Raw genomic sequence first — 11,052 nt, 5'->3', positions numbered from 1 at the left:
TACTGTATAAATTATTAAAAACTTTTAATGTAAGACAAGTAACGCGAACCCACCTTCTCCACGCCATCGTCCCCCGTGACCAGTACATCAAAGACGCCGTTCTCTATGACGTAGAAGTTATCTCCATCATCACCCTGGCGGATCACGTACTCACCGGGCTCTGAACGCTTCTCAAACATTGCGTCCAAAACCTAACATATAGAATAGACATTTAAGACAATATGTTAGCACAAATAACATTGAGAAATATTTCTGAATAATTTTTATATGAATAAAATAATATATATTTATATACAATTACAAGTCCTGGTTAGATTTAGTTTGACATTTGATCTAATCTGCTTGAATAATAATGTCTCAGTATGATATAAAGTTCTTAAAGTTTTAAGACCCCAAACAATATATAATCTCTGCGCGTTCGGTGTTTTCTTGAGCATACGTAAACTTTTTTAATATATCAGGCAGCGCGGACGAAGCCACTGTATCAGCTAGTGTATATAACATTAGAGAATGTAATAATATATGGGATGCAAGTTGAAAAATTAAATTGATTCTCTTTGGATACAAAGGGAGACAATTATATTTCAAACAAAAAAACTCATTTGATTCATTTCTATGAATTAAAATAATGGACTTCTTATAGTTTACATTTTTTTTAAATATATAAAAAAAAAACACCAAATCAAGTCTAAATATATACAAACAGGTGTACTGTCATCGTTCTGAAATATATATATATATATATGTGAAAAACTTCGAAAGTGATAAATCCTAGGAAAATTACAAGAAATGAAATTCTGCCAAAACATAATTTACGTTCCGAAGTACAGCTTTTCGTCACACTAATATCTATATTTTTATGTTTACATAGGACAAAATCAAAGAGCATTTGATATCCCCTTGACACACATAACGTTAATAATATTTTACGACGTGCATAATGCATTTATAAAACTATCATTAAACATCCAACGAGTATTTTCTCTACAATTTGCATCGCATATATCTGAAGCTCAACAGACAAGTTCTATTTAAATGTTAATACCTTGGTACAATTTTCATTTCTAAAACATTATTTACACAAAACATATGTTTATAAAAAAAAAAATAAATTATGAAAGATTTTTCATGAGATATTTTCTAGAATAGAATTATGTTATTATATATTACATACTTGTTGCATCTGCTGAGCGTCTAATGAGCGGAAGAGTAGTATACCGCGTACGGCATCAGCGAGGCGAGCTCTTTGAGCATCGGATTTAGGGAACACTGCCGGAGCCCCCTCATCGGAATCATCCTCTTCGGGATCGTAAGTCTCAGCGAACACAGATTTACGACGGTTATTGAAGCGCGCCACCGGCGGCTCTGAGTTATCAAAACATATATCACAATGCACATCTAAGGACTGAGCTTATAAATTAATTACTAGAACCTAGATTCCAATTACCGAAGAGCTACATCTCGGCTTATAAGCTGTTACGTTCTATCGGTGAGTTTATATTGTGAAAACTATAAATGTACAATAAACAGCTATATTTATACAACTAATTTGTATATGAATTTATAGTTATGCTAATTTTTTTTTTATCTATATATTGGTGAATATTTTTGCATACAACCTCATTACAAACTTATATTGGACTTAAGCATTAAGTAAAATTTATTTAATTCATTCTAAAAATTTGCATAAGTAGTAACAATCTCATAACTAGTTATGTATTAAATTTAATAATCAGTATCTAAAACTTTGCTGTATTTAGTACCATACTGAAATGAGATTTTACAGATATCAACATATAAATTAATCAAAAACATGACTAAAATTCTATGTATGTAATATATACAACAAACATGTATGAAAAATTATAACACGGTTGAGAATATCATATTCAAATAATATTCAAGGTTTCGTTAACATCTGTTCTTTTCATTATCCTAAGTGTAACTCAATAAAATTTTTGGTAAAAATAATATAGAATAGACGGACATCTGCATCACGTCCACTGGAGTGAGACTTGAACATAAAAAATAAGCCAATTTCATCATCACACAACTTCAAAGCTTTAAAAAACAAAACACATAAATGAGATCACGGCATAGTAAACACATGAGATTTATCACTCAACAAAATCATTAAGCTCTAAATCTGTGTGTGTGGATTTTTAAAAAAAATATCAATCTTTTCATATGAATATTAGTGACATGTTAGTGTTTTAAAGTGAATGCTATGTAATTTTCAAGTTGGCTTCTTTTATTTTATACAAATGGCAGTATAGCATATATCATTATAATAATTAGCCATGGCATACTGCCAGCCTTCAAAGTAAACTAAACACAAATGTGCAAAAGTATAGGCCATATAACCAGCTGTTCTCAACTAAATATACAAAATAATTTCTGTACCATTTGTTTAAATGTAAATAGCTCTGTATGATGAAATTTTATCTTTATGTAATATGTAATTCAGGGGACTTTTATGTTGGGAATAAGTAGACTAACATTTAGCTTATAAAGTGATTGAGACTAATAAAAATGTATATACACTATTACTACAGTGCATTAGCAAGTATCAGCAGAAAGCAAATATCTACTACATATTACTTTTAATATTGTTTAACTGTTGTATATAATGTAGCATAACACCATTATTTCGTAATATAGGCACATCTTTATACTAAAACACATTTTTGTGCAACAGATTGTATAACAAATTTAACATTCAAGACCTGTAGAATAGGTTGGCTAAGTCAGTCTTGAGTGAAATCATTACTTAATAATCTGTTATTACGTACTTCTAATTCATATGGAAATCATGTTCAATGTTGCAGCCCTAACACCGCAAAACTTGGCGATATTTTTACGGAATTGTATGGGAATATGGAGAAATATGTACCTTCTTCGTCTGATATTATGGATTCATCGGGAGTGCCCGCCGACGGACCTCGCACTATCGTCGTGGTCCGATTGTTCTGTAACCTTGTGAAGAACTCAACAGCGTAGTTGATAACGTCTCCCGGCTGCTCCAATAGATAACTTATGGTGAATTCTAGTAAGATCTCTCTAAGGTCATCCGGGACTTGGATTCGTCCGCCTTGAGGCCTGCTCATTTCTAACCGCGTCACGTCTCTTTCTTGTAACTATCCCTCGGAGAACGTCACAGCGACTCACCAGATTAAAATTTCGATATCATAGCCATTGAATAAGCTAAGCGACAGCAAAGAGCAATCTTAGTACGGGGAAGTAGCACTACATACAAAAGTTAGTAATAAACAAAACCACACTATTATATAAATATTTTCTCAAATAAGAGTCCTGACTATAAATAATTAAATGTAATGACACACTTTTTTCAAAATATTCTTCGCCCTCCAGCCTGACAATTATAAATTCTCCTTTCACTGAAAAGTAAAAATGGCGAAATCTGGATTGCCCTACTTCTCTATACTACTAATCGCTCGCCTAGTTTCAAATTTTCATTGCCAGTTAAAAATTTTTGACCATAGATCTTTTCTAATCCTTTCAAACAGCCTTAAATAAAAATGACATTGCAAGGCTCAAACAACGTCAATGTTTATATAATAATTTTTAAATAAGATCTTACACATTTATAATAATAAAAGATTATTTATTTAAAAAAGTCCATGTGAGCTTAAATTTAACCAATGTCATCATTTTCTAAATAATTTTAATGTGTAATTCAATTTTTTTGTATTTTACTTATCTTTTATGTATAATTTTTCTAAAGAAAAAGAAAAAATTATATTAGTTCAATTATAACGTTTTTATACTGGCATTTTAAAATAATATCCCAATGTATTAAATTTTCAATATTTTTACATCGTTTCTAAAGGGTGTACTTATAATAATTTATACTACGTTCGACAAAAATAAAAATAAAAACCTATTTTAGAATATAGCAAAAAAAAAATAATACAAATTGTTAAAAAGACAGACAGTTAGGAAATGTTTAAATAAAACCAAAAGCGTGTGTTTTTTTAAACCCAATATGCAAGTGAAATACTTACAAATAAACAAATAAACTTTTTCTTAGGGTATTGAAATAGACTTCTCGAATAAATTGGCTTATAATTCTGTATAGACTTAGTGTGAGCTGTTATTACCACCATATTGTTCTTATCTACTAAGTTTTCCACTTACCATTACTCCGACCTCTGCTGTAATTCGACCCACGATAGATGGATAGAAAAATATAAGGTGGTGGAAAAAAATTTCGCTCTAACAAAATTAGATCAATCAATTTCAGATAACGTTATTTATTATTTGGCAAATTATATATTTTTTAAATGTGAAATAAAAATGTTATTATTGCAGGTTTATGGTCGAAAATTACCTGAGTGGTACACATTTGTTGAAAGTACATATAAGGTTTTATGGCTTGGTTGCAAGATTTTGAATAGGTAATCGTTTCAATTAATTATGCGAAAACATATTTGGAAATACCTTTTAGAATTTTTTTTTCATGGTTTTTTAGTTTTACATGAAACTGAAGTCTAAATTTTGACTTGATGTCAGCAAAGGATCCTTATAAATATGAAGATAACGAAACAATAATTTTTTTTTAATGTATATTTAATTTGGTTTATACTTTTAGTAGAAGTAATATTCAGGAGTTCTTATAATACTATTAACATTTCAGGGACTCATCGCAAAAATACGTAATAAACTATACAATAATTTTACTCTGTGGTAGCATAAATACATATGAACGTGTTTTTATCACGTATTAAATATTTATCTAATATATGTCATATGTTGCATATATCGAAGCAAATAATACATTTTGATACCCCCGCGAAAGGAAGGGACACGTCAATCATTTCTGGTTCTTTCCTCAGGTAGGAGTAAGACGAGGAACAATAGAAGGATGGGTTACTGTTTAAGTTTATTATTGCAAATACGCAAGGAAAAAGATAACTTTGAAATGACCATAAACATCAGACGATTGTTGCATTTTCACTATTTATATATGTTAATAAAAATAATACAATAAAACAAATGATTATGACAGTTCAATGTCGTTTAATATTTTGCTTCTTATATAAGCATATTTGCTTAAACAATCCTTAACGGGGACTACTAGAATGTTATCTGGTGATTCGTAAGGATTAAACTCGTATAACTCCGGTACCCAGTTGTAATCTTCCTCTGTGAACAGATCTGTGTCCTTCTTCTCCACACCGACCAGTTCCACGCATTTGGTCTGTTCTAGGAACATACATACTTCTTGGACGCTTCTATATGTTATGTATTCTATACTATTGCTGATGAATGCTACTGAGCAGCCGGGGCACTCGAATACTTTGTTCATTATAACGCCCGCCCATTTGAAAAATACGTCCTTCTGAATCTCGGCCTTTAAGGTCAGCCAGGGCGTTGGTATCATGTAAAGGTTTTTAGGTACAAACAATAAGTAGGGTTTCGCGTATTTCTTCAGCACAATCACGTTTTCGTAAAGCCCAACCCTCTTTACGATTTCTTTGCTCTCAAGATCTAATAATCTTTTAACTAATGTGTTCTGGTCATCAGGTATTTTCTCCTGAAACGAAATAACTATTTTTGTAGATGTTTATTATATGTTTGCTATTAGAATTATAAAAAAAAACATACATCCAATTCTTTAAATGTGCAACCCTTCGATTCCTTTTCTTCCAAAAATTGTATTATATTGTCCATCTCATCAATTTCCTCAGTCTTTGAGTAATCCACAATAGATTTCCTGTACAAAAAATAATAATAATGAAAACGAGTACTAATTTACAATAATATCATTTTTGACTTTGTATATAAACAAACCTTATTAAGTTTTCAAATATCCCATCATAGCCGATATTATGATATAGTTCAGAAAATGTTTCTACGTTAGATTTGTTTTTCCATCCAAGGAGGCCGGACTTTAATTTGAATTTAGTTTCAATGTCGATGACATTTAACTGTTCCTCCTGCAATATAGATCCCGCGGAACCCGTCACTACGGGTATCGTGTCAGAGACGATATCTATAACATCATGGCTGTACGTTTCGCATAACAGACAATTGATATCGCAGGATCCTTTCAAACCGTTGTGCGGTATTTTGCTGCTAAGTAACTCTGAAAGACTGTCCAAAAACTCTGGCTCCAGATGGCTCATCCATTTTCTTCTGTACATCATGGCTATTTTATACATAGTTTGGACTATGTCTTCGCAATGTTCTTTCTTCAATTGGCTGTTGATCATTTTGTCTCTGGCAGCGATCGCTCCACTTTTTCTCAGCTGTTGTATGGCACTTCTAAGCATGGGCTCGTCGTAAACATTAAAAATTGAAAATATCTTTTTCCCCATTTTCTTATTTACTGGCTCGTCCAATGACAGCATTATGGTCATAATGATGGCCTCTTTTAATATAGCGAATTCGGGTCTCGAAGACGTCGGTGTTCTATATAAGTTGTAAGCTCTGTTCGCCGACGACGGTGATATGTTGTATTTCTTATTAAAATCTTTGAGGTCGATTGCCATACACGGCATTCTCCTATTGAAAGGCTTAGTCTCCGCGATCTGAGCTATAATCCAGATCAATTGCAACAGCGGCAATCTTGATTCGTTTACATATTTTGACAGATTTGCGTAGTTTCTAAGTCTTAAAACTCTTAAGAGACCTTCGTACTTTTGTATCAGGTTTCTATGACACCTTAATTCGTTTAGGATACAGTCTTTCTCGTGTGCCAAAGTTGAATTCGTTTCTAGGATGATGGCTCTTTTGTGACAAATGGCTGCTGTTTTTCTCGGATCGAATATTGAAAGCAAGTCTTTGGCGACAATATTCCTAACCCTTAAGCATCCTGGTTGTGACACTGGACTCATTATAGTGACAGCCGCTTTACACATCATTAATATCCTGTCTTCGAAGTTGGACCACTTTATATGCGAATCGAGCTGTCTTTTCCGTATATTCATGAAATCTTTTATTTTAATTGCATTATTTTCGTTCTTTATACTTTTTATTTTAGTTTTACTTTCCGCAGGAGCGGATGATTTCTTCTTAACCTTTTTGACTTTTGGTTTGCGCAATTTTTTCTTAGTGTGATTTTTTATCATAAACGATCGCCATAGCCTGGCTATATCCATGTATATACTAGAGTCGAAACCACAAGGTCCCAAACCATCACCAAATATTTCCCCTGTGTCGTAATTAGTGAGGTTCTGTTCGTTTCTCACTGGTATACATAATTTATATTGCTGCCTCCTCGGTACATTTATCGTAGTGTTGATGCTTATATCGTGTACATCGCTCCAATATTCCTGAACGTCTTCGGACTTTTTGAAATGATATGATTTTTCTAAAACAGTTTTATCGATATTCGGTTGCGGCCATTTTCCCATGGTGTTTATAATCTTCGCGTGACGATTAACATAGAAAACGTCAGTAGCATCTCTGTTGATAGGCACTGTAGTCTGATGGACTAATTGAATAAGACCTAATAGCGCTAGAACTTTTAAAACAACCTTCAAGGAATTTATTAAGCTCCTCGATTGTAATATTATTCGATTCAGTCGTATCGGAGCGTCTTTGACCTTATCGTCCAGTGAAAAGGCTGCGGTTTTGATATAATTTATATCAGTTTCGTCCATATGGCTTATGTGACCCAAAGCCAGTTCAACTGTCATTTCCGGTATAATACTCATCAGTGAGGAGATACCATTAATACTATCTTTACAGCTACTCTCATTGAAGTAAACCAGCTGTGTCAAGAACTCGTGTAGTTTCTGAATTTTCATGTACCTAGGATATGTGAAGTGTGTCACCGGCCTTATATTCCTAGGTGTCGATTTGTGCAGTTTAGCTTTCTTGCTAATTTCCGATCTGGCGCAGATCTCCTTGTATTTTGCTCGTATGATGGGGTTGGAGGCTTTAATGTGTGGCGCGCAAATAAATATATTGCAGGTTAAGCCGTTGACGCTTGGCCTTTTTATCTTTAATATCTTGAGCTGCCCATCAGCTACTAGCTTTTGGGTAAATATTTTGAGCGCCTTCGTATCCATCGGCGGTTCGCCTGTTTCTTTGGCAACCAAATTGCTTAGCACCTGGAACCCCATCACATATTTCCTATCTTGCACGACTTTTATAATACCGTTTGCGAATTTCAACTGCCTTAGAGTAGGATTCTTTTTTTGGTTTAATAAAGACTCTGTCACGTTTTCGCATCCTTCCATGATTTTAACTTCTGTAATATCCTGCTTAGTTTCGTTCACTGGAGTGTTTTCTTTGGCTTTCTTTATCTTTTTCAATGGTACTTCGCTTTCGGAGTCAGAACTTAAATCACCTTTGCTTTTATTTTTATCTTTACTTCTTTTATTACAGTGTTCCAAGAATTTGCTTTTTTCTTTGGCATACTGTTTGTCAATATCTTTAGTAGCAGCTATTGCAATATATCTAAAAAAAAGTGTTTAATCAGACATTTTGTTATAATATGAATTTTTCATAACCTATAAAAGAACTTACCTAGCGGTTCTCTGTCTACCCTTATCTTCGAGGAACTCTCTCACAATTTTTCTTGCTTTGAAAACTCTACATATGGTCCGGCTTGTATAAAACTCTATACCCAAAAGCTGTGCTATATCAATTTGGGTCAGACCTTTAAGACCCGCTGCCAAGAAACATTCATATGCCTGCCTCCCCAAATTAACTCCCACTTTATACTGGCATTTTAAATTTCTATCATTTTCATTACTTTCCTCATCTGATTGGGACTCATCGCTCTGACAGTTGAGAGATATACATTTCCTTTTCACAGTGTGTCTTGAAGGTTCCATTTTAGAATTTTCACCACGGTTTATTATTATGTCTTTTTCTTCCTATAATGTTAATGTGAAATAAGAGAAAAGAAATAGATTGGTGTCAAAAATTATGGCAACATTTTCATTCAATTGGTATAACATGTGAATGTCCTTATCATAACAATAAATTAAAACTTACAAAGTTAAATATGTTAATAGTTTTTTGTAATCTCTTGCTTTGTGGTGGAGTTAATAAACCTTTTTTGATCATAACGTCAGTTTGTTCAGAATAATCTGGTGCTTCTAACAGATAGTTAATGATATTATGAAGTTTGCCAATCTTAGGCTGAGTACACAATGTAGGTTGGTAGAACCTATTCAATCTTAGTAATATACTCTTTAAAGCTCTGCCGCCCACAACTTGTGTGGAGTATTGCACTTTTATGAGATCAAATTTTTGTAAGACAGTTCTATTATAAAACAACAGTTTTGCATCTTTCACTACTTTGCTTAAATTAGTTTTCCCAACAGTCATTTGGCCCTGAAATTTATAACATATCAAGTTAAATAAAGAGGATAATATATGATTGAAAATAGAAAAATAATATGGAGGTGTTTATTTATTTACACGGATTTATCCCAAGTGAATCATAAGATTTGTTATAACTTTAATGTATTAGAAGAAAATGGTTTAAGGAAGTGAATAACACGTAATTTTATAGAGTGTACATGTCTTTAGGATAATTGACAAATAAGTGTTATTTGTATATATATGACTTAGGTAAATATAAAATTTGTCAAAACCAAAGCTTTTGTTTAAGAACAATGCAGGTTTGGTATATGTGCGACATTGTTTCTAGTATGTATGTTTGTGTAATACTTTTAGAATACTTACATTATGTCTTGATTTTCCAATAAGTTCCAACAAACAGAAGTGTACCGGAGTTAGTTGGTTCAAATACATTATTGGTAGATGGGGTGCTAAAGCTTTCCAGCGTTCTTCTAAAGAGGCAACAAGGATTAATTTGTCTCCATATTTCGAAACTGTTTCTTCATAGCTAATCATCTTTAATGCATCCTTGGGCAATTGTTTTCTGGTGTTAAAATTAATGCAAGATCCATATTCATTATCAATACTTTGAAATTCATATGGTCCATCTAGGTAATCTGGCTAAAATTTGAATAATAACAACTTTATTTTTTGATTACTTAAAAGTATTCAAATTGAAAAACGGTAACATGATAGGTTGATATGTTAATTTATGTACATTACTTACAGGATCCAAAAGATTCCCAGTGTTTTCATCAATAATCGTAAAACGATCTAATATTTCAATGAAGGGAGGTGAGGTTTTTAACTCATAAACTGAAATTGATTCTGATGCGAGGATGTAATTCCAGAATCTTATTTTCATTTTTAGGGTTATTTCAGATGAAATTCGTTTTTCTAGCCGTCTCCATAATAAATCTAATCCTGTACCCTCGAGGCCTTCCAAAGCTATTTCATCTATTAAACACTGTTTGTAATTAAAGGTAAATATTGCTTCGGAAGCCATAATTTAAATTATTTTTTTAATAAAATATGTTCATATGCTGGAAATGTTAACAAAACATATTATGCATTATGATTTATGAAGTTTTAAGTTAAATTATTAGACACATCTTGTCACCTGTCAAAATGAACCTTTGTTTGACACTTGACAGTTGACTTTTACAGTTAAGAAATAAGCAGAATATTAATTGTTCTAAATATAATGATATTTAAAAAAAATCATTGTTTTAAATATACTAATTTTTATAAAAATATTTTATAATTAAATCTTATTTTACAGTCTTACTATGTGATTTGCTATTTTAATTACTTATATTGAATCAATGCTATTATTATAAAAAAATATTAAGAATTAAAAATTTAAAAGCTTTGACCCCCACTTTCAAGAATAGCAATAGTTACAAAAATAAAGAGTAAAAAAATTATTTGTATTAATTACCATCATGGTTAATAATGTTCACAAGCTATGATTAAGTGTTTGTGTACCATTTAATGACAACTAAGAAAGGGATCTTTTGTTATTTTCTTTGTATGAGTTTCAATTCTGACAACACAAGTTGCTAACTAAAGGATTTTTATTATTAAGTTTCAGCTGATGATTTAAATTTGAGTCGTTAACTGTTGTTATTAATTACGGTAATGTTATTTTAAATTAAAATAAATAATGCACAGCATCGTTTCGTGTCATATGTGTATGAATTGTTTTTCGGGTACAATTTTAGTGTT

The 11,052-nt window shown here is 32.0% G+C and overlaps 2 protein-coding genes and 1 long non-coding RNA gene across 3 annotated transcripts in view; 1 reads left to right on the top strand and 2 right to left on the bottom strand.

Moving 5' to 3' along the window:
- The window catches only part of LOC116771639 (cAMP-dependent protein kinase type II regulatory subunit), a 13,373-nt gene extending 9,908 nt beyond the window's left edge, over positions 1–3,465 (bottom strand). The window contains exons 1-3 of the mRNA XM_032663528.2: positions 2,894–3,465; positions 1,175–1,365; positions 54–191 (exon numbers count right to left, since the gene is read on the bottom strand). Coding sequence (XP_032519419.1) covers positions 54–191; positions 1,175–1,365; positions 2,894–3,107 — 543 coding nt within the window. The 5' untranslated portion in view covers positions 3,108–3,465. The remainder of the gene's footprint in view (positions 1–53; positions 192–1,174; positions 1,366–2,893) is intronic.
- A 594-nt stretch (positions 3,466–4,059) lies between these two features.
- Positions 4,060–5,034, top strand: LOC133320310 (uncharacterized). The gene is made up of 2 exons (XR_009753702.1): positions 4,060–4,418; positions 4,857–5,034. It is a non-coding gene; the product is annotated as an uncharacterized LOC133320310 (long non-coding RNA).
- On the bottom strand, positions 4,959–10,426 carry LOC116771783 (uncharacterized). Its single transcript, XM_032663750.2, has 7 exons — positions 10,052–10,426; positions 9,670–9,945; positions 8,974–9,315; positions 8,500–8,852; positions 5,815–8,430; positions 5,629–5,737; positions 4,959–5,557 (listed from the first exon to the last, which is right to left on the bottom strand). Exons 1-7 carry the CDS (start codon positions 10,328–10,330, stop codon positions 5,021–5,023), a joined length of 4,512 nt encoding a protein of 1,503 aa, XP_032519641.2. The 5' UTR covers positions 10,331–10,426; the 3' UTR covers positions 4,959–5,020.
- Positions 10,427–11,052: the final 626 nt, after the last annotated feature.

Source organism: Danaus plexippus (assembly GCF_018135715.1).
Source record: "Danaus plexippus chromosome 16 unlocalized genomic scaffold, MEX_DaPlex mxdp_31, whole genome shotgun sequence".
NCBI lineage: Eukaryota > Metazoa > Arthropoda > Insecta > Lepidoptera > Nymphalidae > Danaus > Danaus plexippus.
Note: the sequence above shows the minus strand (reverse complement) of the source record. Positions and strands in the feature narration are given on the sequence as shown.

What these genes read in the sequence shown, in the direction of transcription:
- LOC116771783 (XM_032663750.2), bottom strand. Translation starts at nt 10,330, where the DNA reads ATGGCTTCCGAAGCAATATTTACCTTTAATTACAAACAGTGTTTAATA. An exon ending in TTGGAAAATCAAGACATAAT is followed by an intron (nt 9,316 to 9,669) that starts GTAAGTATTCTA and finishes TATAAATTTCAG; the next exon opens with GGCCAAATGACTGTTGGGAA. An exon ending in GGTAGACAGAGAACCGCTAG is followed by an intron (nt 8,431 to 8,499) that starts GTAAGTTCTTTT and finishes ACTTTTTTTTAG; the next exon opens with ATATATTGCAATAGCTGCTA.